Source organism: Ictidomys tridecemlineatus, chromosome 10 (genome assembly GCF_052094955.1).
Source record: "Ictidomys tridecemlineatus isolate mIctTri1 chromosome 10, mIctTri1.hap1, whole genome shotgun sequence".
Taxonomy (NCBI): Eukaryota; Metazoa; Chordata; class Mammalia; order Rodentia; family Sciuridae; genus Ictidomys; species Ictidomys tridecemlineatus.
In genome coordinates this window covers 125540337-125566380 of record NC_135486.1, presented here as the reverse complement: position 1 = coordinate 125566380, position 26044 = coordinate 125540337, and the positions used below count along the sequence as shown (strand labels likewise).

At 44.5% G+C, this 26044-nt stretch overlaps 1 protein-coding gene across 4 annotated transcripts in view; it reads right to left on the bottom strand.

Moving 5' to 3' along the window:
* Positions 1-26044, bottom strand: part of Xpo6 (exportin 6) — a 105079-nt gene that overhangs the window by 9494 nt on the left and 69541 nt on the right. For 2 of the 4 annotated variants that reach the window (XM_040278422.2, XM_013357908.4), the window contains 8 exons: positions 23734-23842; positions 22108-22197; positions 20854-20923; positions 14344-14503; positions 10835-10927; positions 5957-6101; positions 4270-4416; positions 3292-3481 (listed from right to left, as the gene is read on the bottom strand). In XM_040278422.2, coding sequence (XP_040134356.2) covers positions 3292-3481; positions 4270-4416; positions 5957-6101; positions 10835-10927; positions 14344-14503; positions 20854-20923; positions 22108-22197; positions 23734-23842 — 1004 coding nt within the window. Of the gene's footprint in view, positions 1-3291; positions 3482-4269; positions 4417-5956; positions 6102-10834; positions 10928-14343; positions 14504-20853; positions 20924-22107; positions 22201-23733; positions 23843-26044 lie in introns of all 4 variants that reach the window. The other 2 variants (XM_040278421.2, XM_005323778.5) reach the window with 1 other exon arrangement.

The window sequence follows — 26044 nt, the reverse complement described above, 5'->3', positions numbered from 1 at the left end:
GATAATATATAATTATTATTATATGTAATCAGCAATATACAACCCTACAGTACCCTGTTGTACAAGTTAACATCAATGTTTCACAAAGCACAAGGAAAAATGAAGATGGTAGACAGCCAACAGGCAGGCGGTCAGAGAGCCCTGGAGAGAAAACCCAGAGGTCAGAAAATAGCTCTGAGCCTTGGGCAGGATCCTCCTCAGCACACGAGGGAGAGCCCACAGACCCCCCCCCCCCGCCCGTTTGCAGTGCTACGAGGACGGGACCCTGGTTCTGAATAATTCTAGCAAGGTACCTGGAACCTAAGAAGGTCCAGGACAGGAAGGTCCTCACTCAGCATGCGTGGAGACCCCCAGGGCTCAGCACAGGCCTGGAAGACTCAACCTCCAGGCTGAACCAGAACTAGGCTGAGAGCCTTCCTGACCCACAGCTCCCCAGTCCAAGCTGAAGTCACTTCCAGGGCAGGGTATGGCAGAAAGAAGACGTGATCAGGGAATGCACAGAACTGGGTCTGACCCTGAACTGTGCGAGAAGTTGTCTTATTTTCCTCATTTGAAATCACAGGTAGCTCATATCACCTGACCTGCACGACTGAGGGTGGAGGAAGACGGGCTCATAACAGGCCCTGTCCACTAAGACCCGGGGTGGTGACTGGAAAGTAAAGGCAAGGCATGACCAGGCTGAAATGAGCCCCCACAATGGCGGCAAGCATGGGACACCCACCCAGCCAGGGCCCCACACACACGGCAGGTGTTTCCCCAAGAGGAACATGGCCCTGGGGAAGCAGTTTAGGGAGAAAAACCGACAATCAAGAGACGAAAATCTGACCTCTGACTTAAGAAAATTAAAACGAAGACCAAAGTTTATTTGGCAAAATTGTAAAAATCAGAAATTGAAAGCATAGTAAGTACATAATAATTAGAATGGTACTTCTACGGGGACAGGATATTATAAACCCTTCTGAACCAGGTTCCCAAGGAGGCCACAGAGCCACATGGCGGAGTCCAGCCTCTGAGCTGCTCAGCCAGGTGGGACCCCTGACCCACCACATTCCCTGGGGTTCTAAGCAACTTACACCTGCCAGGCCTTGGAGGGAGGTACCTTTCCAAGGACAGACTGGCAGCCACCGGAAAACTGACAAAAGTGATGCAACAGGAAGTGCACATCACAGTATCAAACTCACTGGGAACAATCAGATAAAAAGATTCAGAACATTCTACAAGAGAACAAGTATGGACTCTTCAAAATGCCAATGTCACGGAAGTCAAAAAAGGGGGACGCTTTTCTATATTGAAGGAGATGAAGGAGACAAGACAATCAAATATAATGCACAATCCTAGACTTTTACAAAGCAACAAAGACATTTTGATATCAACTGTGGGAGTTTTCAATGTGGTCTCAATGCTATGTGACACTGTGACAATGGTTACCATCCTGGCTGTGCTGATGGAGTGTGGGTTATGGAAAACTGGGTTACATAAAGGTTCTAATTAGGTTCCATATAGTTTCCATATAAAGATCAGGCATTCAAGCACCTATGTGGCAAAACATTAGTAGCTGGTGGATCTGGGTGAAAAGACATATTTGTTCATTTTCTTATTCTTTCAACTACTCTGTAGGTTTGAAATTTTTTCAAAATATAAAGTTGAAAGAAAACCTTCAAATCTTCATTTCATTGCTCTGGAATCAGGATGTAAGAGCCACCTCACAGGGTCACACAAGACTGAATGAGAAACTCTGTGCACCGAGTTTCCCGCTCGGCGCTGGCACACTCAGAACCATGCACAGTGTTTCCAACCATGTTCCCAGGGGGAAAGAGATGTTCCTCTGTCCCTAGCACCGGCTTTGAGGGTGTGGCAGGACTGCACACAGCTGGCTCAGACTGATGTGGTGTGAATGGAAGTGACATGTGTCGCTCTCAGGCAGGATCTCTGGGAATGCTCCACCCCTCACCACGTGCCCTTCCCAGTGTGAGCACAGACTGAAGGGGAGGCTCATGAGCCTGGAGCTTGAGTGGCCTCCTGGGCTTTGTGACCCAGGCCAGATGTGAGCAGAACTATTTTCCCCTCACAAGAAGCCACTAAGTCGCTGGGATTGTTTGTTACTACATAGCACAATCTAGCCTGTGCTATGACAGGACGACCACATAAAAAAGAGAGAGAAAAGAAGACAAGACGGTTAAACCTCATAAAACATGATTCCTCCACAGTGCCATGTGCCCTCCGAGGCAAGCTATTTAACCTTCCTGGACCTTGGTTTCCTCATGGATGAAATCAGGATAATAGCACCCAACTCACAGCTAATATGAACATGAAATGAATGTTTAAAAAAATACTTAGACCCCTAAATCAGAAATATCAAGTCTTAGAAGACTGATGCTGAAAATATCAGAAATTTGATGATGGGCATAAAATCATGGAGGCGAGAGCTTCGTACACGGTATGCCCTCGATGATCAGCTGCTCTCACCCAACCATGTCACTACAAATATACTTAAAAGTAGAAAAAGGAAGATAAACACAGCATGGTTAAATGGCTTCTTTCTAAAATATTAGAACTGGTAAGATTTAAAGAATTTCCTTCTTTATACTATCCTACTATCTTTGAGCAAACATATATTGACTTGTTTATAAAACACTATTTTTAAATAGAATGCCAAGTATTAATACTAGATGACATTTCATAAACCACTGTTGACATTTCATAAATGAGACCCTTATTATTTTCTTCTTGTAAAAACAGACTGCAATTTAGAATTATTTCTATAATATTTGTTATTTCAGGAAGATTTTTCAGGGAAACCTGTCACCTTTTATTTAAACTACAGCTCTCCTAATTCATTTTTTTTTTTTTTTTAAACAACCAAACTTCAAGTACCACTTGTGAAAAAACCTCTTCCAAAACCTCTGAAGTAGTTGTATTTGGGAAAGATTCAAACTAATCTCACAAGGCAGTTCTTAAGTTCATTTTCCCAGTAGAGGGGAACGGCTTTCTTTGCTTACAGTCTCTGAAATGGATCAATAATCTTGGTGGTATTTATTGACAGTATCGTCAAGGGTCTTCCGTGGATGTCTTCCTAGGGTCTCCAATGTTTTTCACATTTTAATTAAGAGAAGGGGCAGCCTGCACTCAGGAAATATGTCCAGCTGCTATGTTACCTGGGCTCTATGGATGAGCTGGACCCACCCCCACAGCTGACTCAGCAGTGACTGTGGATATGCTCATCTGCCACAAGGGAAAGCGATGCCTGCCTTGCTGTCTTCCTTATGCTCTCCCAGTCCAGGGGTCACTTACTGTCATCCAGTGGCATCTTTCTCTGGGGGGCGACGGCATTGGGTTTCAGGTTGCGATAGTCCCGAGACAGTGCAGAGATGAGACTGGCGTGGTTGACGGAGCGCACGGGCCACTGCTGCTCGCTCTCAGGAAGGTTGGGCCATGGGAGCAGTAAGATATTGGAGAGTGCTCGGCACACCAGCACCTGGGCCTGCAAGAGACCCAAAGGCACCGTGAGGTCAGAGACCAGAGTAGACGGCCATGCCTGACCGAGCTTTTAGAAGCCTACCTTAGAGCTTAGTTACCAGGCTCCTTTTTTCATAACTTAAGTGCAGTCTGCAGTCCACCTCCAAGGTAACCCAGGCAGGGAAAAGAAAGGCAGAAATTACCCCCCCACACACCCCGTGTCAGTCCAGCAGCCCCCAGGGCTGCCCTCAAGAATCCTTACTGGTGCTCACACTTCCCCTCCAACCCGGCACCTGGGCATTACAGAGGGAAAAGTCCCACTGAGGACACAGCATCTAGCCAGGACCTTGGCAGCTCCTTCTGACAGTCTTGGAGAAGCCACTTAGAACAGGGCTGCGAGGGGACTCGTCAGCAGGAGCGCACGTGCACACACTCTAAAGAACCTGCCCCACCCCCTACCCTACCCCATTCCACTTCTTTTTTCTAGAGAATCACTTGCCTGGAGCTTCTCAACCCACAAACAATGCAAACCAGAATGGTTTGAACTAAAAAGTACACAAAGAGGATTCTCACGACGTTGGCCAAATCATGAGATTTCAGAGCAGCAAGACCTCTCTGCATGTCAGGAAGACATTTCCACACCTGCACTGGCACTCAGTTGGCCTCAGAAAGGGAAGGAGATGAACCCCTGAAGTGTGCCAGTGTTGGCATGGCCTGTAAGCCAAGAGCACACACAAAGTCTGCCTCTTCTTCCTCTGCTTCCCTGGATCTGAGCCACATGTCGTGGGGATCCCAGGGTGTCCTGGGTCTCACCTTATCAACAAGTCGCTGGGCAGAGGCATCCGTGATCCTGTTGAACACCTTCTGCACTGCAGGAATGCTGATCAGAAAGACAGGCCGCACAGTGGTGGCTAGTGAGACCAGTAAGTGGCACGCAGAAAGCAGCAGCTTGTCTTGGACCTGGAAAAGGAGAGAACATGTGAGTGCACCACATGTCCTAGGTGACTGGTATTAGAGGCAGCCACAAACTGAACTCAGTTCTTGGCTGCCAAATCATACCAACAAGGCTCTATCTCCAGAATTCTTCCCAAGATAACTATCAGCAACAAGGTTCCTTCTTCTTTGCCACCTCCATAGCTCCTGCCCTCGAGCCATTTTTAATTCTTCCAGACTCTTCTTCACTGTAACTGGTATCTCTGAACTCAATCAATTCTTAAATTCTTAGCTCAAGAATCTACAGTGGATCCCTGAGAGCTGTCACATCACAAGGCACACTCCCTGGTATGGCATCTAAGTCTTCCCACTTCAAACAATGTGGGATTCCTCAGCTCACTCCTCTGGCTCCCACCAAGCCAAGACTTCCCTCAGCCCTTCCTGTCTGTGCTTCCTCAATCAACTCATCTCACCCGCTGCTTTGACCTCCACATGCCTATCAAAAACTGGGTGTAGGTATCACTGTCACTTTCAAATTAGCAAAAGAGAAAACCTGGGAGTGGGGGAGTTAGGGATTGAACCTGGGGCCTTATGCATGTTATGAACATGTCCTGCCACTGACCTATACGCCCAGCCCCAAGAAAACTTTTTATAGATAGGACCTAATGCTGGTAAGACTGTGATGGCCACAGCACACCAGAGTCAAGGCATGCAGAATTATTTAGGAAAGAAATATCACTATAATTTCCCAGAACCACAAAATATTCCAACTTTTAACACTATGATCTCTACTTATCTAAGGAAATGATCTAAAAGGATAAAGCTACATTCATGAATGCATGCATCTCAGAATTATCTAATTATCATTATTAAAACAATACATTGTTAAAAGTGGTACAAAATGCTATGCATGATTAAAATTATATTAAAAAATTAAGAAATGTAAGCATCTGTATAGTCTAGTAACAAACTGGAAGTCTTCTTGGAGGACAAACTTCCTCCAGACATAACGTCTAACTCAGTAATCCCACTTATGGGAAACCACACCCACTAATGTATACAGAAAAATGGACCATAAAGAGAGTCCTTTCATCAACAGAAAATCATAATAAATCCCACAAAAGAAAGCACTGGCCAATGTGAAAAACTGCAGTTGTTCTATGCCTATTTTTTTAAAAAAGCAGGGGCCATCTCCAATTACCTACAAACTTTTACTTATGAATGTAAAATAGAAAAAAGTCTAGAATAATATACAACCTGCAGCTGACTGTGCTGCCCCCGGGAAGTGTTTTAAGGAAGGGACTAAAGAAGGCAAAATTTCTTACTCTGTGAAACATGAACAATACTTTACTTTTTCACAATGAGAATGCGACATGTGGGACTAAAAGAATTAAAATTTACCTGCATTACCTGGGTGCACGTGGACTACTACTATGAAGGACACGAGCTAGCCATTAAATCAGAATTATCCATTGAACTTTGTTTAATATTTTGATTTTGTAGTAAACAAATCATAGACAGAAGGACAGAGAATTGGATAAAAGGCATGGTCTTCACTATTTCAAACCTTGGTGTTGATCAAGGGTGTGATGGCATCCATGGTGGTAGAGACGAGTGTCACAAACTGCTGCGTGTTCTGCCGATGGGCTTCACTGCAGTACTGTGCTAACCAGTGGGAGTAGGCCTGGAGGGCAGCCAGGGACTGAGCATGCCTGCGAAAAGGAAAGAAGACGCGATCCAGAGGGTCAGGTGAACACTCATAAAACTTGTTCCCACAGGAGATAAGAATTCAACCTGATAGCTGGGCATAATGGTGCCCACCGAAATCCCAGCTACCTAGGAGGTCAAGGCAGGAGGATCACAGGTTCACAGACAGCCTCAGAAACTTTAGACTCTGTCCCAAATAAAAAGGACTGGGGATGTAGCTCCATGGTGAAGTGCCCCTGGGCTCAAAAACATCAGTACCCAAAAAACAAAAACTACCCACTGTGCTGGCTGTCCCTGGACATGGCAACAACATGGAAACCATTTACCTGCTCACAGAGGACCTATTAGTGATAACGAACATCCATAGCTGTAGCCTAAGATTCAGGAAAATACTAGGTATTGTAGTTTTATAAATAAAGCTTTGACCTAAGATCCCAAAGCTTAAGTTTCCATCACACCACACATCTGGCTAGAGAATAACTGAGGCAGCAAAGACTCTGGTTTCGAAAGGATGAACTGCATCTGACATATGATAAAACATACATCACAAAAGCTCATAATTCTTCCAAGATAACACCAGACCATGCAATAAACCTAAGTGTAACCTCTCCTCTTCCTGTTAAGAACTATAGAGTACTCTGTGTAAGGTGATACTTTTGAGATGACCTAATTTTAAAAGATCAATCAACATGGAATAATTTACTATCACCCTTATTTCTTCTGGATGATCCAATGGCCTGGTCTCACGTCAGCCCCACACGTCCTTCTCATACGTTCTCAACACTTGCCCTGTGCTTCCCCACTCACTGATGAACAGGATTCTCCAGAATCGCCCTGCCCCAGACTTGGACCCTTTCTCCAAGGAGTTCTGGCTCTTATGCTGGAGACACTACTTTAAAAATGGAGATGGGGGTAGGCATGAGAGGTGCACTGCTGAGGGATGTCACAGTTTCTGGAACCTCTCAGTAGACACAGGACAAAGGTAAACATATGATTGGGGGAGCTATTCTAGATTATCTGGGGCAAATTTAATGTGTAGTTCACGATTAGTTAGATCTTCAATCCAAAAAATTATATATACATAAAGGACAAATGGAAAAATGTGAATCTGGACTATCAAGTTATATTACTGTATTCGTTAAATTTATTAATTTATTAAGTGCTGACAATGATATTATGATTATGTAGAAGAATGACCTTATTCCTAGGAAACCCACGCTAAAGGATTTGTGGGTGAAGTGACATGTTATCTACAATTTATTTTCAAATGGCTCAGAAAAAAAAAATGAGGGCATCTATTCTGTTTTTACCATATTCTATAGGTTTGAACTTTATCAAAATAGGAAGAAAAGGTATATATATATATATATACATACATATACATGCCAATCAAGAGTTTGAAATTCAGAGAGACCAGGCAGTTATTTTGTATTTTATATTCAGAATCCATTGATCATTTTACCTGAATTCTAAGCATCAAAACTAAATAGGAAGGACATCAAAATCAGTTTTTGAAACCCAAGAATCTCAGTCAGTCTACCACATTTGGAGCGTCTTATGGCTGAAAAAGGTGAGGTGGTGGGGGTGCTCTCAAACTTCCTGAAACTGTAAGCTGGGGAGTTCATGAGCAAATTATTGTCTCACCCAGAGGATGCATCACAGCTTCCTCTAATTCTCAAAGTGGAAAGTAATAACTAAGGGAAAAAGTTTAAGACCACAGTATATAGATTCTTCTTAAAATTCACTTGTTTAATGTGCAGCTCAAGAATGCTCTACAACAGGAATAGCAGCCTTCTCTCTCTCTCTGTAAATACAGTGCACGTGTCTTAGGCTTTGCAGGCCAGACTGTAGCGACAACTCTGCTGCGTGTGAAACAGCCACAGGTGATATGCAAATGACAGGGCAAGGGCCTGTTCCAATAAAACTCCCTGTTAAATTAAAAAAAAAAAATTCCAGGAGGCCATTGTTTTGGGCTAAGCTCCTGCACTAGTCCCAGGCTAAAAACCATAATGCAGTCACTCAAGCTCAAGTTCCACACCACCAGGCTGAAACTAAGCTATTTACTCTGCCAGTCCTAGAATTCAGGATTAGACAGAACAGCCAAATTCCCCAAACAAGTCAGTTTCAAATGGCATGAAAATGAAGTCCCTCTGACTTAATCTTTACACAAAAAGGCAATCTGAAGTGAACCAGTTATATTTCTATTGTTCTGTGTTCTTGTCCCAGCTTTACAGGGAAGGTAACTTTGAAATGACCAATCCCCTTTTTGTTTTTTGTTTCTGTTTTCTTTAATCCTTTCTATATCTACTAAACCAATGTTCTCTCTTTGTTCTCCCTTAAACAAAGATGCTCTTGTTGTTCTAATGGATAAACCCAAAGCACTATCCTAGAAAGGTACAGGAGAATACTTGGGGAACACATTCCCTCAGGGATTCTGATTTGGTAGGATGGTGTAGGCATTTGTTTGATATCTGCATATTAAACTTCAGATTATTTTGAAACAAGACATCCAGGAACAGTCACACAAGGAGGAGGGTCTCTTGCTTAACTCCCTGGAACGCTTATTCTATTTTATGGAATTAAGTATGGCCTGATTCCAGAATCCAAAAAAGGCAATTAAGATATTTAACTTGTTGTCATTCTGTCCTCGGAAACTATTTACAGAAACAAGCCGGGGGGCAGCTGTGGTACTCTACTCTAGTGTGAGCCACTTGATCAGGACAGACTCTGGGATAGGACCCACCTCAGCCCCGGCCCTCTATCCTGACCATGTCACTCTCTTAATGGCTTCCCATGTGTACAGTCCTCAAAGTGTGGTCCTAAGAATTTGAGGGTACAGAGAAATAAAGATGAACTGAATCTAAAGAGCCAGCCAGTGTCCTCAGCCCTCCTTGTCTGCAGAAAGTAGCACCAGGAAGCAAGGACAACAGCTAAAGCCAGGGAAATCAACAGAACCTGACCTCAGTCCAGCCCTAGCCACTGTGGCACTGTAAGTGTTAACACCCCAGACCCAGAGGTGGCTTCACACTCTGAAGAGCCTGTGCTCTCTTCCTTCAAAGTATAAACCTTGATTTCCTAAATAAATCTGTGTGGCTTGGTATCTATGTGTGCTCAGATTCTTTCCTTCATGTGGGTCAAGGAATCTGTCATTCTGAGTTGAGGTTCCCTTCTCCAGGACTTCCTTGGGCCCTCCTCCTCTTATGACAGTCCCTGGATGTCTTGTTTCAAAACAATCTGAAGTTCTTGTTTAATATGCAAATATCAAATAAATGCCTACACCATCCTACCCAAATCAGAATCTCTGAAGAAGTGTGTTCCCCTAGTATTCTCCTGTACCTTTCTAGGATATTACGATACATGTGTTTTGGTTAAAAGAGCATCTTTGTTTAAAAATATTTGGCCTTTCAGCCAGGCACAGTGGTGCACAAGTGTAATTCAAACAGCTCAGGAGGCTGAGGCAGGAGGAGCAAGTTCAAAGCCAGCCTCAGCAATAGTGAGGCACTAAGCAACTCAGTGAGACCCTGTCTCTAAATAAAATACAAAATAGGGCTGGGGATAGGGCTCAGTGGTTGAGTGCCCCTGAATTCAATCCCTGGCACCAAAACAAACAACAAAATATTTGGCCTTTTGTCCTGGGTTCCTCCAGTCCCTTCCAAGTAGTGAAATACAATCTCCTGTTATTGGTAACAAGCCCTCTCAACACCCCTGAGCAAATGTTAAAATAAGGGGATTTCTGGAAAATCCCTAGATGGGCACAGGATGGAACCTAGCTGTCAGGGGAACCTTTTGCTCAGAGGGTTGAAGCTCTGAGTCTCACCCCTAAGCTTTGGGAGGGAAGAAGGGAATGGAGGTCACTCTGATGATTCAGTCACACACTTACACCCCCTAATGAGGTTCCCATAAAAACCCAAAAGCACTGGGTAGAGGCTCTGCCAGCTTCTAGAGAACCAAACGCCTGAGGGCTGGAGGCTCCTGCAGGGCAGCTGTGCTCTTCCTCATCCACCCCACCCCCCTGTCATCCGGGGTTCCTGGGTCTATTTTGTAATACCCTGTACAAACAAGTAAACCAGCAGCCTAAGGGTTTCCCTGAGTTCTGACCAACTCTAGGCAAATTCTGCAAACCAGAAGAGGTTGGGGCAACCTCAACCTGTTGCCAACTGGGCAGAAGCACAGGGAAACAACCTGGAGCTTGTCTCTAGCATTGGAAAGAAGGACACGGAGGGGACAGAACTGGGAACTGAGTATGACCTGTGGGATCTGACACTATTTCCAGGTGGTGTCAGACTAAATTAAATTATGAGGACAGCCAGCTGGTTTCTGCTGCTTGTGAATGGGGAGATACATCCACCCCACCCCTCATCTGGCCTCAGAAGCATCTTGGGAATTAAAACTGCTGTTTTTTTCCACACATCTCGGTTTCGGTGAATAGGCTCTGGGCAGGCTGATATTCATGGCATTTAAGGAGCTCCCGTGTCAGTCCTGCGGACCCTCCCAGCCTCTCCTGCCACACAGTACTCACAGCCCCTTCACCACAGCTCTCAGCTCCCTGATGGGGAGTCCCCCTGCCCCAGCCACTCCTGCCCACCCCTCCTGTCCCCCAAACCCAACAATCCTTCCTCCAAAGTTCAAAGTCACTGCCCCCTTCTTGTAGCAGCTCCCACTCTTCCTATTTTCTATAAAATGATCTGGGGGTAAACGGTGCTTCCTGAGAAGGCAAAACCCCAAACTCCATACTTACACATCAATGAGGTCGGGCTTCAGCACCGAGGGCACAGCAGTTTCAATGTTGTACAGTTTTATCTGAGATCCGTACAGAGTGACCTTGACCAACCTGTTGGCAAAGAGGCAGGTTAAGAAAGAACATTCAGCTTAGGAACTAAAGTGACAAAATTAACAAGTATCAACAAGGAGAAGCCCCAGGACATACTTTTCTTCCCCATACCAAAAAGAAAAAGAAAAAGAAAGGAAGGAGAGAGGGAAGGAGGCAGGGAGGGAGGGAATACATTATCATCAGACCTTCATTTTTTTCCCCAAAGAAAATAATCTGTGATGTACATAAATATTTATATAACAAGCATTATCTACATTACTTAAAAGCAAAATAAATATCCAACACAAAGTATGTAATACAATATTCAATAAAACCATGCTAGAGGTATATTTAATGACAAATGTTCAAGGTATTCAAAACGTGAAAAGGCTCTTATGTACACACACAGAGAAAATGTCCTAACTTTTCAAATGTGTATCTGTTAAGGAAAAAAAGCCATCAGAATGTGCTCTTGGTATCACTTGCTCTTAGGGGTAGGACGGAATAGGTAGAGTATGGATGATTATTCCCCCTCTATTTTTCTTTATTTCTATAATGAATTAACAATGCTTTTATAAATGAGAATAAAAAAATTTTTTTAAAAAGCAGACTTGTTCTACTGAAAATTTATCTAAATAGGTTGACAAAGACCTTTTTATAAAATTTGTAATGTTAAAACCAACTTAAATTTGACTTAAAACTTTGACTATAATGCTGAGGATGGAACCCAGGGCCACTGCACACACTAGACAAGTGCTCTCCTGCTGAACCACACTCCCCGTTTTGTTTTTATATTTTAAAATGGTGGCTTTAATGGCAATATAATTATATCTCAACAAACATATATGCCTTTTTTGCTGTGATATACTCATTGGTACCTTGTTTTTCTCCTGTGAGCATCTGAAAACTCTGTCCACATGGGTACACAGAGATGTTCGTCACTCTTTCCTTTTGTTCCTACTTCAGTGTATTTTTATGACATTAAACTATTTTCGATATTTTTTGCTATAAGTAATGCCAGGGTGAATATCTGTGCATGTCTGAGTCACTGCAAACTCCCATTCTTGTAAAATTACTTTTAAAAGAAAATGTATCAGATGGAATTACATGTAACAAAGAAAATGCAGCAAAATGTCCACTGCAGAATCAGGAGGGTGGTAGCGATATAGGTATTCCCCATACAATTCTCTCAACTTTTCTGAAGGGTTGAAAATGTTTATAATAAAACACTGGAGGACAGAGAGAGGGGGGAGCAAATGTTTTTAGGGTAAATAGAGATCAAAAGAGCCCAGTATTGCTCAAGAGCTCACTGTATACAAATGAGCATTAAATACAGTAACCAACAGCCGGCTCCATTGGGAAAGTGCCTCTCTCCCCAAAGAGGAATCCCACAGCTGCTGAGGCCCTAGGCTACTCTGCATGGAAACCTGGGCACAGGGCCATCAACTGGGGAAGTGCTACTATGCCAGCTGCCTAGTCCCACCCTCAGGCAGATTCTGCAGATGTGAAGAGGGTCTGGAAATCAGCATCTCTACAAAGCGGCCAGGACTGATGCATGAAGGCCCACACCCTGGAAAATATTCCTGTCTGACGGGAGAAGATGCAGGACTTTATTCAAACAGAAAACCACAAACTTCAGGGCTGGAGAGCATTCAAAAAGGGCACTTCCAGGGAGTCCAGAAAGTGAGGGTGAAGAGCCACGTTCTTCATTTGAAGCCCAAGAAAGTGTTGGCAATAACCAAGAATCAAAACTTACCTCTCAGTAAGCACCTACAATGTGATAAGGCACTATGTGCACCTACTATTTCTCCTGTTCCACACTAAAAATGGACTTCTAAACGTGTCCCTCTTAACACATCTATATTTCACAGTTTTCACATTAGGTTTGTTCTATGTGACTTACAAGTGAAAACACTGCTAATCACACTAAGTAGTAAGATTATGTGGCCACAGGAGAGCCTTCCCTCATACTTTGTTCTATATAAAGACAAAACAGTAAGCATCTCTAAGCAGTGCAAAAAGATGTATAAACAAGAACTTACAAAATAATAGCTTGGGATCTCTGCCAATCATCTCACTACATAGTTGACCGACAGACATTTTGATATTGCTTACAGAGTAATTCAAACAACCTGTCTCATCCCTGCTAAACATCAGTGGGAATGGGCCTCGTACAGGATGCAGAAGACAGACAATTGTGGAAGAGGAAAGGCCGTCATCTGAACTCAGGAAGCTCATTAAAATTCCCTCTTATAAACCACGTGGACTAAGATATTTGCCAACTCTTGAGTCACAATTTACTCACCAATAAAATGGCCTGATCTCTCAAAGTGTAGAATGAAAAAAAAAAACCATTTTGAAAATGTCCTTCTATTGGATGCTGCTTTTATTATTATATTATCAATATTTATTATTTATTTAGTACTAGGGATGGACTAAACTTAGGGGTATTTTACTACTTGGCTACATCCCCAGTCCTTCTTTTTGAGACAGGATCAAGTTGCTGCAGGTCTCACTAAATTGCTGAGGCTGGCCTCAAACTTATGATCCTCCTGCATCAGCCTCCTCAGTTGCTGGGATTACAGGCACAAGCTATCACGACCAGCCTTTTATAAATTAATATCAATCTGCCTTTTAAGGGATTTAAAATTCTTAGTTATCTCTGCTTTTAAGCTAAGATTTAACAGTTAAAAATCTGGTGCACACGTAATCAAGCTCTTTGAGCTTGGTTTCCCTGTGTCTTACAGCAATAAGGATACTGTACCAAGGAAAGTAGCAGGTGCCTGGGCGTCAGGCTGGAGCCCCATCCACCAGGTGGATCTAATCAATTCACTAGCTAGTCTGGAATGATCCAATCCCCTCTTACGTATAGCTGGCTTTTTAGCGTCCAGTGTGAACAGAGGACTGGTAGAATAAAATGCAGCTGGGAACATTTCTTCAAGGGACCTCAGGGGAAGCAGTTATAAAGATGCCTATTGGTGAAAGGCTGAGACCAGCTCTCAGGCCAGGCCTCGGAGTCACCCAGCTTTAACTCCATAGGACCCTGATGGGACAAGACTGACCAGGAAGAGCCCCATAGCTTTCATATCTGGCTATTAGGATTGTGATGCTGTCCCCTTAATGTGGCTTGCTCCTATGAGAAAAGTCATGGGGACCGACCTGCTCTGGTTCCTTCTGAGTTCGACCCCGTCTCCATATCTACATCTAAGACAGCAGTGGAAACACGGGCCAGGCTGCGGACTGCTGGATTAGACGCGAGACACTGTGCTAAGTGTCTTACCACAACAGGCCTGTAAGAAACGACCCCCACTCCACTTTACAGATGAGCAACCCGAAGTTCAGAGAGGCGAATGTGGCAGAGCTGGCACCAGAGGGGATGTGTGCGGCAGGTGAAGCAGCTGTGCAGGAGGAGCGGCTCCTAGGGGCAGGCGGCCTACCTCTCCACCACCGTGAGGGCGTCGTTGAACCTTGCAGCAAACACATCCCCGATGAAGTACTCGGCCAGGCGGCCCACGGCCTGCAGCAGGGAGCTCAGGTCTCTCAGGGAGCAGTGCAGCCGCCGACAGTCATTCTCCGCTGTGATGTTCAACCTGTGTCCTGCAACAACACGCCACAGTTTGTCACAGTAAGAACACGCTTCAGTTAACACAGAACAGCTCGTCCAGAGCAGCTGTGTGGGGCAGACCCAAGACCCCAGGACCCAGTGGGGAACAGCCCAGCTTCACCAAAGCCTCACCACACGCACTTCGGAACAGACTGCCTGGGGTGATGCCACAGACAAGAGCCTGACCTGGTTCCTCAGGATCCTCCCAAGATGTGGATGCCATTAGTTTCACACAATGAGGACTAAAGGGCGTGCAAGGGGGGGGGGGTGTGACGCAGTAATTTGCCCAACATGGGTTCTATCTCTAGGGCAGAGCTGGTGTTCTTAGCGAGGTGTGTGGCTCCAAACCTGCTGCCCTGCCCAGGGCCCCTCTCAGAATAAAACCCCCATGGCAGATAGCAATCCCCCACTAGAAGAACAGGGTGCATCCCACATTACGCCCAAAAGGTTTTTAGGTGGCACAGACTAGAATAAAGAGCCAGGACTTGCATTCAGAGGACTCGATTCCCTGCCATTTTCCGGCTCCAACCTCACGAGCCCTTCCAAGTCTCAGTCTTCTCATACTTAAAATGGAAAAGGGGCTAAACCCCATTCACTATTTTAAGGCTAAGTCAGAATGCATAAAGAAAACCTACAGACCACAGAGCACTGTTCAATGTCATGACTATCATGAATGAAGAACGAGGGATTTTCTAAGACCTGAAGTTTCTTACTTTTCGACAGATGTCCAACCTAGGAAGGGTGCTACAATGAAGGACAAAAACATCCTTTATTCAGTCAGTCCCTTCTCCTCACTATGTCCACAAAGCACAGAACAGTAAGGACGCAGGCTAAGGAGAGGCCGAGGCAGTATCAGTGAGCTCCCAGCCCGCCCTTGAGCGCCCACAGCTCTCTTTTCAGATCTGCTCCCTCCTCAGCCATCCCAGGGTTTCACCTGTCACCAACCCTCTTCCCCAGGAAGACCCCCGTGGTGAAGGGCCACGCCCCCGCAACCAGCATAGCACCTTGTACTAGTGAGTGACCATAAGTGTACGAGTGTTTTGGTGGCCGTCTGTTATTTAAAGATGAACATGGACAGGAAGCACCTACTCAGAGGAAGCCAGCAAGAGAGAGAGAGACACACACACACACACACACACACACACACACACACACACACACACACACAAAAACCAGTGATTGCAGCGGCAGCGATGCCCGGGACTCTACACGAACTTCCAAGTGATGAGGCCAGCAGTGGTGCCTGTGACAGACATCAAAGGAAGACAAGCCTGAGAAGGGGACACTTTAGCTAGGGTGTTGTCACAGCAGGCCACAGCCCAAGGAACAGAATAAAAGAAGGAAAAAGTCAAGGAAGGGCATTACAAGGAGAAGCAGTGACAAAAATCAGCTCTGACCTGCCCCCAATTCCCCGCTTCCTCCTCCTCTGCTCCACAGGAATGGGGCAGTGCCCTGGTGCAGAAAACAGCGTCCCCAGCCTGTCGGCAGCTCCACAGGGATGCTGGGTTGGCAGCTCAGAGAGCAATGGCTCTGCCAGCCAGAGCAGGGGAGGGCCAGGCAGACAGCCCACGGTGCGGATTCTGGTCATGAGGGAACATTGCCTTCGTGAGCCAGGGTGAGACGGCCCTAACTGTCAAGTTAACAAAAGTGCCACAACTGCACACCTTCTGAATGCCAATTGTATAAGTGCAACCAACTCCCAGGAGAAGCAGTGACAAAAATCAGCTCTAACCTGCCCCCAATTCCCCGCTTCCTCCTCCTCTGCTCCACAGGAATGGGGCAGTGCCCTGGTGCAGAAAACAGCGTCCCCAGCCTTAGCACTTATCTTCTCCAACTGCATCCATTTACCTGCAAATGCCATGATTTTATTCTCTTTTATTACTAAGTAATATTCCATTGTGTATATATACCACTTTTTTTTTTTAATCTATTCATCCACTGAAGGACACCTAGGTTGGCTCCACAGTTTAGCCATTGTGAATTGTGCTGCTATAAACATTGATGAGGCTGTGTCCCTGTAGTATGCTGTTTTTAAGTCCTTTGGGTATAGACCGAAGAGTGGGATAGCTGGGTCAAATGGTGGTTCCATTTCCAGATTTCCAAGGAATCTCCATACTGCTTTCCATCCAAAATACATGTATGAAGACATGAATTGGTGTGAACATACTTTATATACAACCAGAAACATGAAAAATTATGTTCTATATGTGTAATAAGAATTGTAATGCATTCCACTGTCGTGTATTTAAAAAATAAAATCAACTAAAAAAAAAAAACAAACAAACAAAAAAAAAAGCCAGACCCTCATGGTGGCCTGCCACCATTTGCTCCTGAAGGTGTGCCCCTCCAGTGCTCACTAAAGCATCACTGCTCCATGATAAAAGAAAAAAGGACCCCTGGAATGGGGCAGGGGCAGGAAGAGGTGCGGCCAGGTGGTGTTCAAGGCGCAGCGCAGGAAGGCCGCAGACTTGGCGCCAGTAGCCCTCACCCTCCTGCTCGAGCTCGTCCTCCTCTTGGAGGCCACTGGCTGGTCTCCTCCTCCTCCCTGTACTGCACACTCCGACCCTTAGGAATACCTAAGATCCAGGTCTTTAAGTTATTAAACATATAAAGGAAACACACTGTTTCTTTTAAAAAACAAACCAACAGCCCACCCTAAATCCAGCCTGCCCCTGAATACAGCCCCGAGCACTTCAGGGTTTGCTGCCCAAGCCCGTCCACGCTGCCCCTTGCTCCAGCATTTCCCCTTCCTCTCTTGGCCCAGTCTCCCTTAGACACCTCACCTGAGCACTAGGGAGTTCAGTCTCCTGAGGGAGGCCTCCATCTTTGAACAATTTGGTTAAACACAGGGAAAATGACTCCCTATCACTCTTCCTTCTCATCTCTGGTCCCACCCACTCCGTAGGCCACTCATCTAGTCACAGCCTGCTAGCACACGATGGGAAGACAGGCTGTCCTTCCAAACCCCCTTTGGGTTGGAACGCATTCTTGGGTCCCTTCCTTTTCCGGTGCGGTGCTACTCTCCTCTGAGAACCCTGGCTGTCCTGACCAGAGAAGCACAGCGCCTGAAATGGAAGGGCCTGGCAGTGCTGTGTGTGTAAACTACTAGGTTAAACCTCACGAAATTGGGAGATTGGGCCATTTCTGACTGAACAAAACTGCATTCCAGGGCTGGGGATGTGGCTCAAGCGGTAGCGCACTCGCCTGACATGCGCGAGGCGCTGGGTTCTATCCTCAGCACCATATACAAATAAAGATGTTGTGTCCGCCGAAAACTAAAAAATAAATATTAAAAAATTCTCTTTCTCTTTAAAAAAAAAACACAACAAAACTGCATTCCACAGAATTCAATTAATACATATGTGCCCTCTATGGTTCCCGTTTTTGAGAACTGCAGGTTCTTTTTGGTTTCATCTCCAAGGCAAACACACAAGCAGGACGTACCCCAAATCAATTCCCCAGCCTAGAAACCTACTGTCTCCCCCCAACTAAAATCACACAAAGCACCAACTAAGCTGAGGGGGATGTGAAAGCTGCTCACATCTACCCACGTTTTCTGCTCTTTGGCTACGACTTAGACTGCCACCTCCAAAAGCACAGAACATGTGTGAAGTGGAACCTCCAGATGAGAATTCTGCTCTGCAGACTTACGCAGAGACATTTAAATATCCCATCTCCCATAAACAAAGTCATCTGTAAGTGTATAAAATGTGCTTCCAGAACACTCCTTGGCAGTCACTGCTGGGGAAGGGGGGGGGTCTTCAAGTTAAGCACAGCACAATGTTCTCATTTGGGGAAGGTGAGGGAGGGTAGAGGTATGAGAATCAGCACTGGAGGAATTCCACCCTGAGAAAACAAACAAATATTAAATGAACCCAAGCAGAACAAAGAAAATAAGTCGAAATCTTACATATCGCCGATGACGCAATCTCTTTGGCAAGAGCCTGCATGGCTGACCAAAAAAGTTGAAGGGTCGCTCAGCTGAAATACTGTCTCAGTGAGGAGGACCAGCAGAGGTCAAATGCACAATGGATACAAAGACCAGACCCAATGAGAAGGTTCTGTAACCCACACACTGTAGGAAAGACAGAACAGAGGACGACCTGCAAGAGCACAGGCACACAGCAAGCGATGGCCACATCCACACAACATGTTTTGCCCTGGTCTTTATGGTGGAAGCAAGAGGATCAGCAGTCGTTGGGCAACAGCAAGCGCTGCTGACCTTCTCAGTCAGATGCTCTAATGGGATCCAAGGGCGAGCTGGGTGACACCCCACAGCTTTCACTCTGGTAATAACACCACAAAGATCTCAGTACCAGAAGAGGGCAAAAACTGTGGCTGACTCCCACCCACACAAGTTCCAGGAACCCAAGAATAAGGGCTAGGTAGAGGGAAATGCAAATGGAAGGAGCGGGCCATCCCCTGACAGGGGAGAAGAGCACATGGTCTCTGCTGAGAGGCAAGGCAGTGTTCTGAGGGAGTAAGCGGCCTGGGAACCAGGAACACTCTGTACTCAACAGTTTCAATTTTTTAATAGCTTCTGCCCTGGAAACTTGGCTTTTGAACCACTAAGACATGGGAGAACGCTTCGTCATGGATAAGAAAGCCCATTTTAAAACAGGAAATAAGTGTTTCTCTAGCCTGAGAGGTTTTGCACTAGAGTATGCACCAAGGATCATGGTGAGAATGAGATTTATGAACGACCTGGAAGAACCAAGTGCTCTGTGAAATTGCCAGTAAATGGGCTGCAACAAGAGCAGGTAGATGATATTTGATTTAGGAGGAAAATAAATCAGATTATCTTTCTAGAATGGGAAACTCTTCAGTTATCAGATGTCTCAGAAAAAGGATTTAAGATTCACTGCAGATTTTCACTTCAAGACAGACTCTATAATATAAAAAAGTCAACAATAACATTGAATGGGAAACTCACGGGTCAATGGGGTGGGGGTACATGTTAATTTTTTCAACATATCAAGAATGTCTCTAGGGTCCAGAGTACATGCTAATTTGAATAATAGTCCTGAGGAAGAGAACACCTGGGTACATTAGTTCCAAGAATGGATTCTGGAAACATCTACAGCATTTATACAAAGTCAAATGATTTTCATAAGTTGAAAGTATGTTTTATAGGAATGCTTGTTTTGAAAAGTGCCCTTTCAGAGTTATGTGTACACTGCTGTTACTCTATCCACAAAGCTGAGCCTGGCCCTGGGGAATGCAGAGTCCCATGAACCTCCTGGGGCCCACTGGGTCATTGAAAAGCTAATATAATCATGGAAACAAGCCACCACAGGCCATCAGGAAGGGCAGCCTCAGAAAAAGCCTCCCCTGGAGGCTCTGCCACAAATAACATGCTCACCCAGGAGATGGCTGCTGTCCAGGGAGCTTGGTGCCACTGAACAACAGTGACACTACAGAGAGGCAGGCTGCAGGCCAGGCCAGGGCCAGGGGTAACTCCTGTAAGAAAATGCCATGTAGGAGGGAGAGGGGTATGAAATGGTGTCAAGACACGCATGACAGGGGTTGGGGATGGCACATGGGACTTAAAGTCACTGGTGTTTGTAGCTGGCAAAAAGGAACACCCAGCATGTCAATGTTTTAGGCTCCCCATTGTATCACCTTGGACTAGCATTAACCAGCCATGAGACTCTGGGTCAATGGTATCTGTGAACATCAGTGTCCTCTTCTGTAAAACACAGGCACCGAGTAACAGCACGGACACCTCCAGGACAGCTGAGAGACATCTGAGTAACAGTGTCTGGCCTCTAAGGAGGGCTCAACAAATGGAGGCTACTAATATAACAGCCAAGTGACAAGTGCTCAGTCTACAGCCCAAGCGGGTGAGGACTCTAAACAGGCCCAGAGTCTTCCTAGCAGGCTCACAGGAGCACCTCCAGGCCACAGCAGCAGGAGAGCTGCGGAGCTCGCCGTCACCTCCACCATGACCCTGCCTGCTCTGACCTGCTCCTGTCTCTTGATTCTACAAACCAGAGAAGGAGCACATCTTGGGGAAGTCCAAGGCCATTTTCTTTTCACCCTATTTGTTATTTTAAAGGACATAAGGAAATATTCTGGGGATTTTGGTAAGTCTTATCTCCGCTCCAGATTAGCTTCTTTTCCACATGCTTCTTTGAAATACAATGTCATGAACTTATCATTACCTCCCCACAGCTTCACTATCATGAGTTTTTATAAGTGTTCTCTGTTTAGAAGCAGGGGGAATTGGGGAGAGGAGGGGCCACAGTGGGGAAGTCACACATGACAGCAGGGGCAGTGGGAATTCAACACTGGTGCAATTTTTTAAATGTCTGATTACATTAGAAAATAAAAACCTGCTTACCTGACTCTGAAGTAACTACAAACTGCTGTAATCCCAAATACACTTCCAAATTGTCCTGAAGAACTGGGAACTGAAAACAAAGAAACAAAGTTTTAAAAAACAAAATAAAATGCACAGTTTAATAAAATTTTAACATTAAAACATTAAGTGCCTATAGCCAGAGGGACAGGATAAAAGACTTTTCTCCAGGACCAGTCACATGCAGCTGAGATGAGAAGGCGCTCCCACCTCAGACACCCGCCATGCCAACAATTCCTATGGCCAAAACCACCAAGTAATAGAGTAAGAAAGAAAACAATATCTCCGTTTGTTTTTTGTTTTTAAGCAAAGCAAAGGATACTGGGGCATGGCTATTATATTCCAAGCATAGACTATCAAGCCCCTAAATCATCTATCTATCCTTCTAGAGCTCTACTACAAGGTCATATCTCCCCTCTCAAGGACAGAGAGATCAGGCACACCTTGTTAAAGAGCATGGCAAAGTGAAAAGATGGGCCACATTATTTGGAAGTCAGTTTCCCTTTCTAGAATGGGACAAGGAGACAACCAGAGATGGGTCTTTCTTTGCAAAGCTGCTATGTTCATCATCAAGATAAAAACAAAGACTTTTATGTGCCCCTTGTATGTGCCTAAGAGGGGCAGACAGCATGGTAAAGTGGCTCTTTCCATAAAAAGACACAATACAGCCGGGCTGTATATGCAAAAGCTGAACCAAGAAGTTCTTGCCTTTGAAGAAGAGATGAATTTAATGACCTCTCTTCAAATAGCAAGCATGACTCGGTGCATGCAATGCGTCCTTATGACTAAAGACACCAGTATACAAACACAGGCAGAAAGTGCTAGCAATTAGCCCATAGTAAGCTCTACAGAGCCTAGCTTTTCAGTAACGTCACTTTAAAAAAATAACATCTCCTCTGTGTGGCCCAACTACCTTCAGACTTCAATGAAGGTATTAAGAGTAAAATTTGTGTTCTATCCAAGACTAAGACTTCTAAAAGTTACTTTAAAATAGTTTGCAAAATTGTTAACATTTGTAAAATTTGAGAGTTGGTTATGGGAGTTATTCTGTGTGTGTATTTTGTTTGTTTTAAAGAGGAGATTAAGGCAGACAGAAAAGAAAAGAAAAGAAAAGAAAAGAAAAGAAAAGAAAAGAAAAGAAAAGAAAAGAAAAGAAAAGAAAAGAAGAAAGAAAGCAAGCCAGGGTACAGGTGTAGGAAAGTAAGAGGATGCTTCGTCCCCTCCCTCGTGAGTTACCAGGGTTGAGAAGGCGTGTGTGGGAAGGAGCTCCATCACTTTGGCCACTACCTCCAAGCTCTGGCGTAAGTACCGCTGCCACTCTGTCTGCTGCTGTGGGGAAACAAAGGAAATCAATTCTCCCAGACAGGAAGAACCTCGCCATCTTCCTTGCCAATCTCCCTTTTGCCTCAAATTCACTCTCAAATAAAATTCTGAAGAAATAATCAATAATGGAACCAGGTATTTTAAAAGGCCAAGTTAGAATTATTTTTTAATCCAACAAAAATTGTTATGTTAATTTCATAACAAGCTGTTTTCTCAGAAGGTAAATGATCTACACAGAATAACCTACCTTTCCCTATGATCACAGGAGTGCAGACACCTAAGAGCCACTTGTGAAATGTCTGAGAGCCCTTTACATGGTTCCATCTGTAGGAATCAGTTGGTCACTTCACTTCACCTTCTGAGACAGTCCATTACCATGTATCTGAACATACTGACTACCTCAGTGTCACTCAAGGTGTGGCCCATCGACGGGCATCCCATCCAAGGGCCTGTCAGCAATGCAAACTCTCTGGCCCCTACCCAGACCTCCAAAATCACTCTATTTTAAAGAAGCTGGCCCAGTGATTCTCATCCAAGCTAAAGGTTAAGAAGCAGTAGCCTAAATCAGTTAATAAGAAAGGAAACCCAAGTTTACCATGCACCTTCTGTGTCTCCTGCACTCAACCAGCCCTGCCATATATGTTGCCATATGTAATTGTCAACACAAGTCAGTAAGGCAAGTCACTCCCCTTTGGGGTGATAAGCATAAATTATGGCTCAGAGAAACTTGATTCCCAGACCCTCCATCTGTTCCATGCCCAAAGCTGCAGGGATTCAAATTCAGGCCACCTGGTTCCAAGCACAGCGTTCTTGTTCTTCCTCCCAACCCAAATGTGGCTATCACCACAGCACCACCACTCTAATTTCAAGAATGATAGCAATTACTTGAAAATTTTAAAGTGCCTGGTGGTTAAGAGAGAGGAGGACTGGAGTTGTGTTCTTAGAGACATTTTCCTTATCAATGTTGAACACACCAGCATCAATACATTCAAGATTATATAAAAAAGATATAAACTTAAGCTGGGGAAGTAGCTCAGTGGTAGAGCACTTGCCTAGCATGCTCAAGGCCCTGGGTTCCATCCCCAGAACTGCAAAACAAAACAAAATGAAAACAAAATCAGCCATACAACATATACTCAAAACAGACTTCCTTTCATTCTAACCTCATCATTTAAATATCTCTTAAATTATTTCCATCAATATCCGCTCAAATATTCTCTGTCACTGGGGATAGAGAGCAGAGTGGGGGGAGCAAGGCAAGGGAAGTAAGGGTACAGAGTTCGCACTAAACCGCTTTTCACTACACACCTGTTTCTCTACTTGCATGTCTGGTCCAAACAGGTGGCCTGTACAGCAATTTTTATACTCAATGAGCCAAGAGACCAGTAGGAGATAAAAGAATTTCAAATGTATTTTGAAGTTTCAAATTCAATCGGTGATAGTACTCTGGTTTAAGAATTCTCCAGAGGAGAGGGTTAGAGGCTCCAAGTCTCCATACACATGACAATGATCAAGGGTCAATTAAGGCATGTCACTTACATCATCATCCAGAGTCTCATCATCCAACTCCTCTAACTGGGCCTGGTTGTATCTGAACTGGATTCGATTCAACACCTCTGTGAGCAAGAGGACCAGGGCATCTTCGTACCTATGTGGGAGGGGGAAACTCAACATCAGGTGAAAAGGGAGCTTTATTCCAGGAATTCAAAAAGGCCTCCTGCACTATGAAGGGAATGGTATCCACTGGGCTACCACACACAAGAAGCATCTAAATAAATTGAATCCCCAATGCTTGGTTTATGGGTTAGCAAAGGCATGGAGAGTGGAACAGGAGCAGAGGTATTGCTTACTTAACTATGTAAATAGGCACCAAATATCTTCCTGATGTATCAACTCTTTTAATTATTACATAATGTCCTTCTTTGGGTGCTTAACATTTATCATGTCTGATACTTGTACAACTAGCCCAGCTCTTTTGTTTATTGTTGCATGGAATATATTTTTCATTTTTTCACTTTCAACCTGTGTGCAATCTCTGCCTTTTAACTGGAGAATTTAATCCATTACATTTAATGTAATTGCTGATAAGACTTAAGTAGCAAAATGGAAGAAATGCATCTTCCCTTAAGTTCCTCAGTTCTTTCATTGTTTCCTTTTTTCCCATTAAATAGATATTTTCTAGTATATCATTTTAAATACTTTGTCATTTCTTTTACTTACATATTCCTGAGGGATTTCTTTTTTTAGCAATTATCCTGGAGATTATAGACATTATATATAAAAATCAATTAAATAATAATTCAATGCTTTAACAGCTGGGAAAGGTGTCTGTATCAGCCATACTTTTTTGATGAGGAAACCAAAGTTAACAAAAGTAATATAAATTGCCTGAGGTCACAAAGCTAGCTAGCCACTTTGGACTCAAAATCCCATGTTTTTCCTCTACACATAAACCACCAGTGGACTTGGAACCTGTTCCACACAACTCCAAAACCTAACCTTGAGTCAATTTTAAGAAGACTCAGAAACTAAAAGCAGCAATGGGAAAGGCCTGGGGAAATTCTGACGGTCTGGTCTGTGTCTTTGGATCCCTAGGTTTGGATACTTTCCATTTGATAAGAACCTAACGCAGAGAACAACATTGCTACCACATGAGTCAACAAACAACTCATTTTCAAAAACAAATCATTGCCTAAACGCTTGCCTGTCCTGAAATGCTTCAAGACTAGTTAAAGGACTGCTCTCACTCATAAAGCAAACAGCAATACTAATCTACTCGCCATACTTTGTGACTCAAGGACTTAGGCTGTGCAAAGCACATATCTCCTCGGCCTGTTAGGCTCTACCAAAAGGAACACTTTTGAGGAGGACAGGAAAGCAGAAGAAGGGATGGAGATGCCATTCTTCCCGTGGGCTTGCTGTCATGGCAATACTGCTCCAGCAATGGTCACCTGGCAGCAGCAGTCAGTTCCCATTTCCACCTTCATTCCACACTTCCAGAACCAACCTGCTGGCCCTCAGAGCTACCAGAAGTGGACTGCACCTGCTCCTCAAAGGAATGAGCCTACCTCCTTGGGGTTGGGGGGCCCTCCTCTGAAGGCAGCTAGATTCAGAGTCCTGGCTCCCGGGGGGCCCATCCCTCTGACTGTGATAAACCCCCATCTCCTTTCTTCGAGCCCCTAGCTGTAGGGGTGGAGCTGCTTCCTGTAGTTTCTAACTGCGCAGCTCAATGTTCTCTTTGTGCTTCTCTGGTCTTCTAAAACCTACTAAACCAGTCTCCTACACTCAAGTCTCTGTTAAAATAATTCTGTATGTTTTCTGTTTTCCTCAGAGTGCCCTCATATGTGACCCAATCTAATCCAGATTAAGTCCAGGAACAAGAAGACAACCAAAATTCAAACCAAATACAATCCACCTAGTCTAAAAGTTGCATCCCAGGAGATGAGATTCTGCAGAGCCCATCTCCAGCCCTTACAGATCCTCCTGGAATGTCACACTTCAGAGTCTGATGTGCACAGCGCTCATGACTTAACACAGAGCCTCAGCCCATCCACCCCAACTGTGTGCAAATGACTTCACAACCTAACAAGCATTGGCCCTAGACCAGCAAGTGAAGATGGCCAGGAAAAATGCCAGCAAGAAAAACCATTAATAAAACTGGCAACACCTGGGGGCAACCACCCCAGAGTCCAAATCCCACTTCAGAAGACTTTACAGAAAGGTAAGATCAAACACTTAGACTTAGAGCTTTTAGTTCCATTTTATAAATTTATAAATTTTATAAATTCCTAAAGTTAATAGAAATTTCATGCTATAAATTGCTGTGTCAGACCAAAACATTTTCACAGAA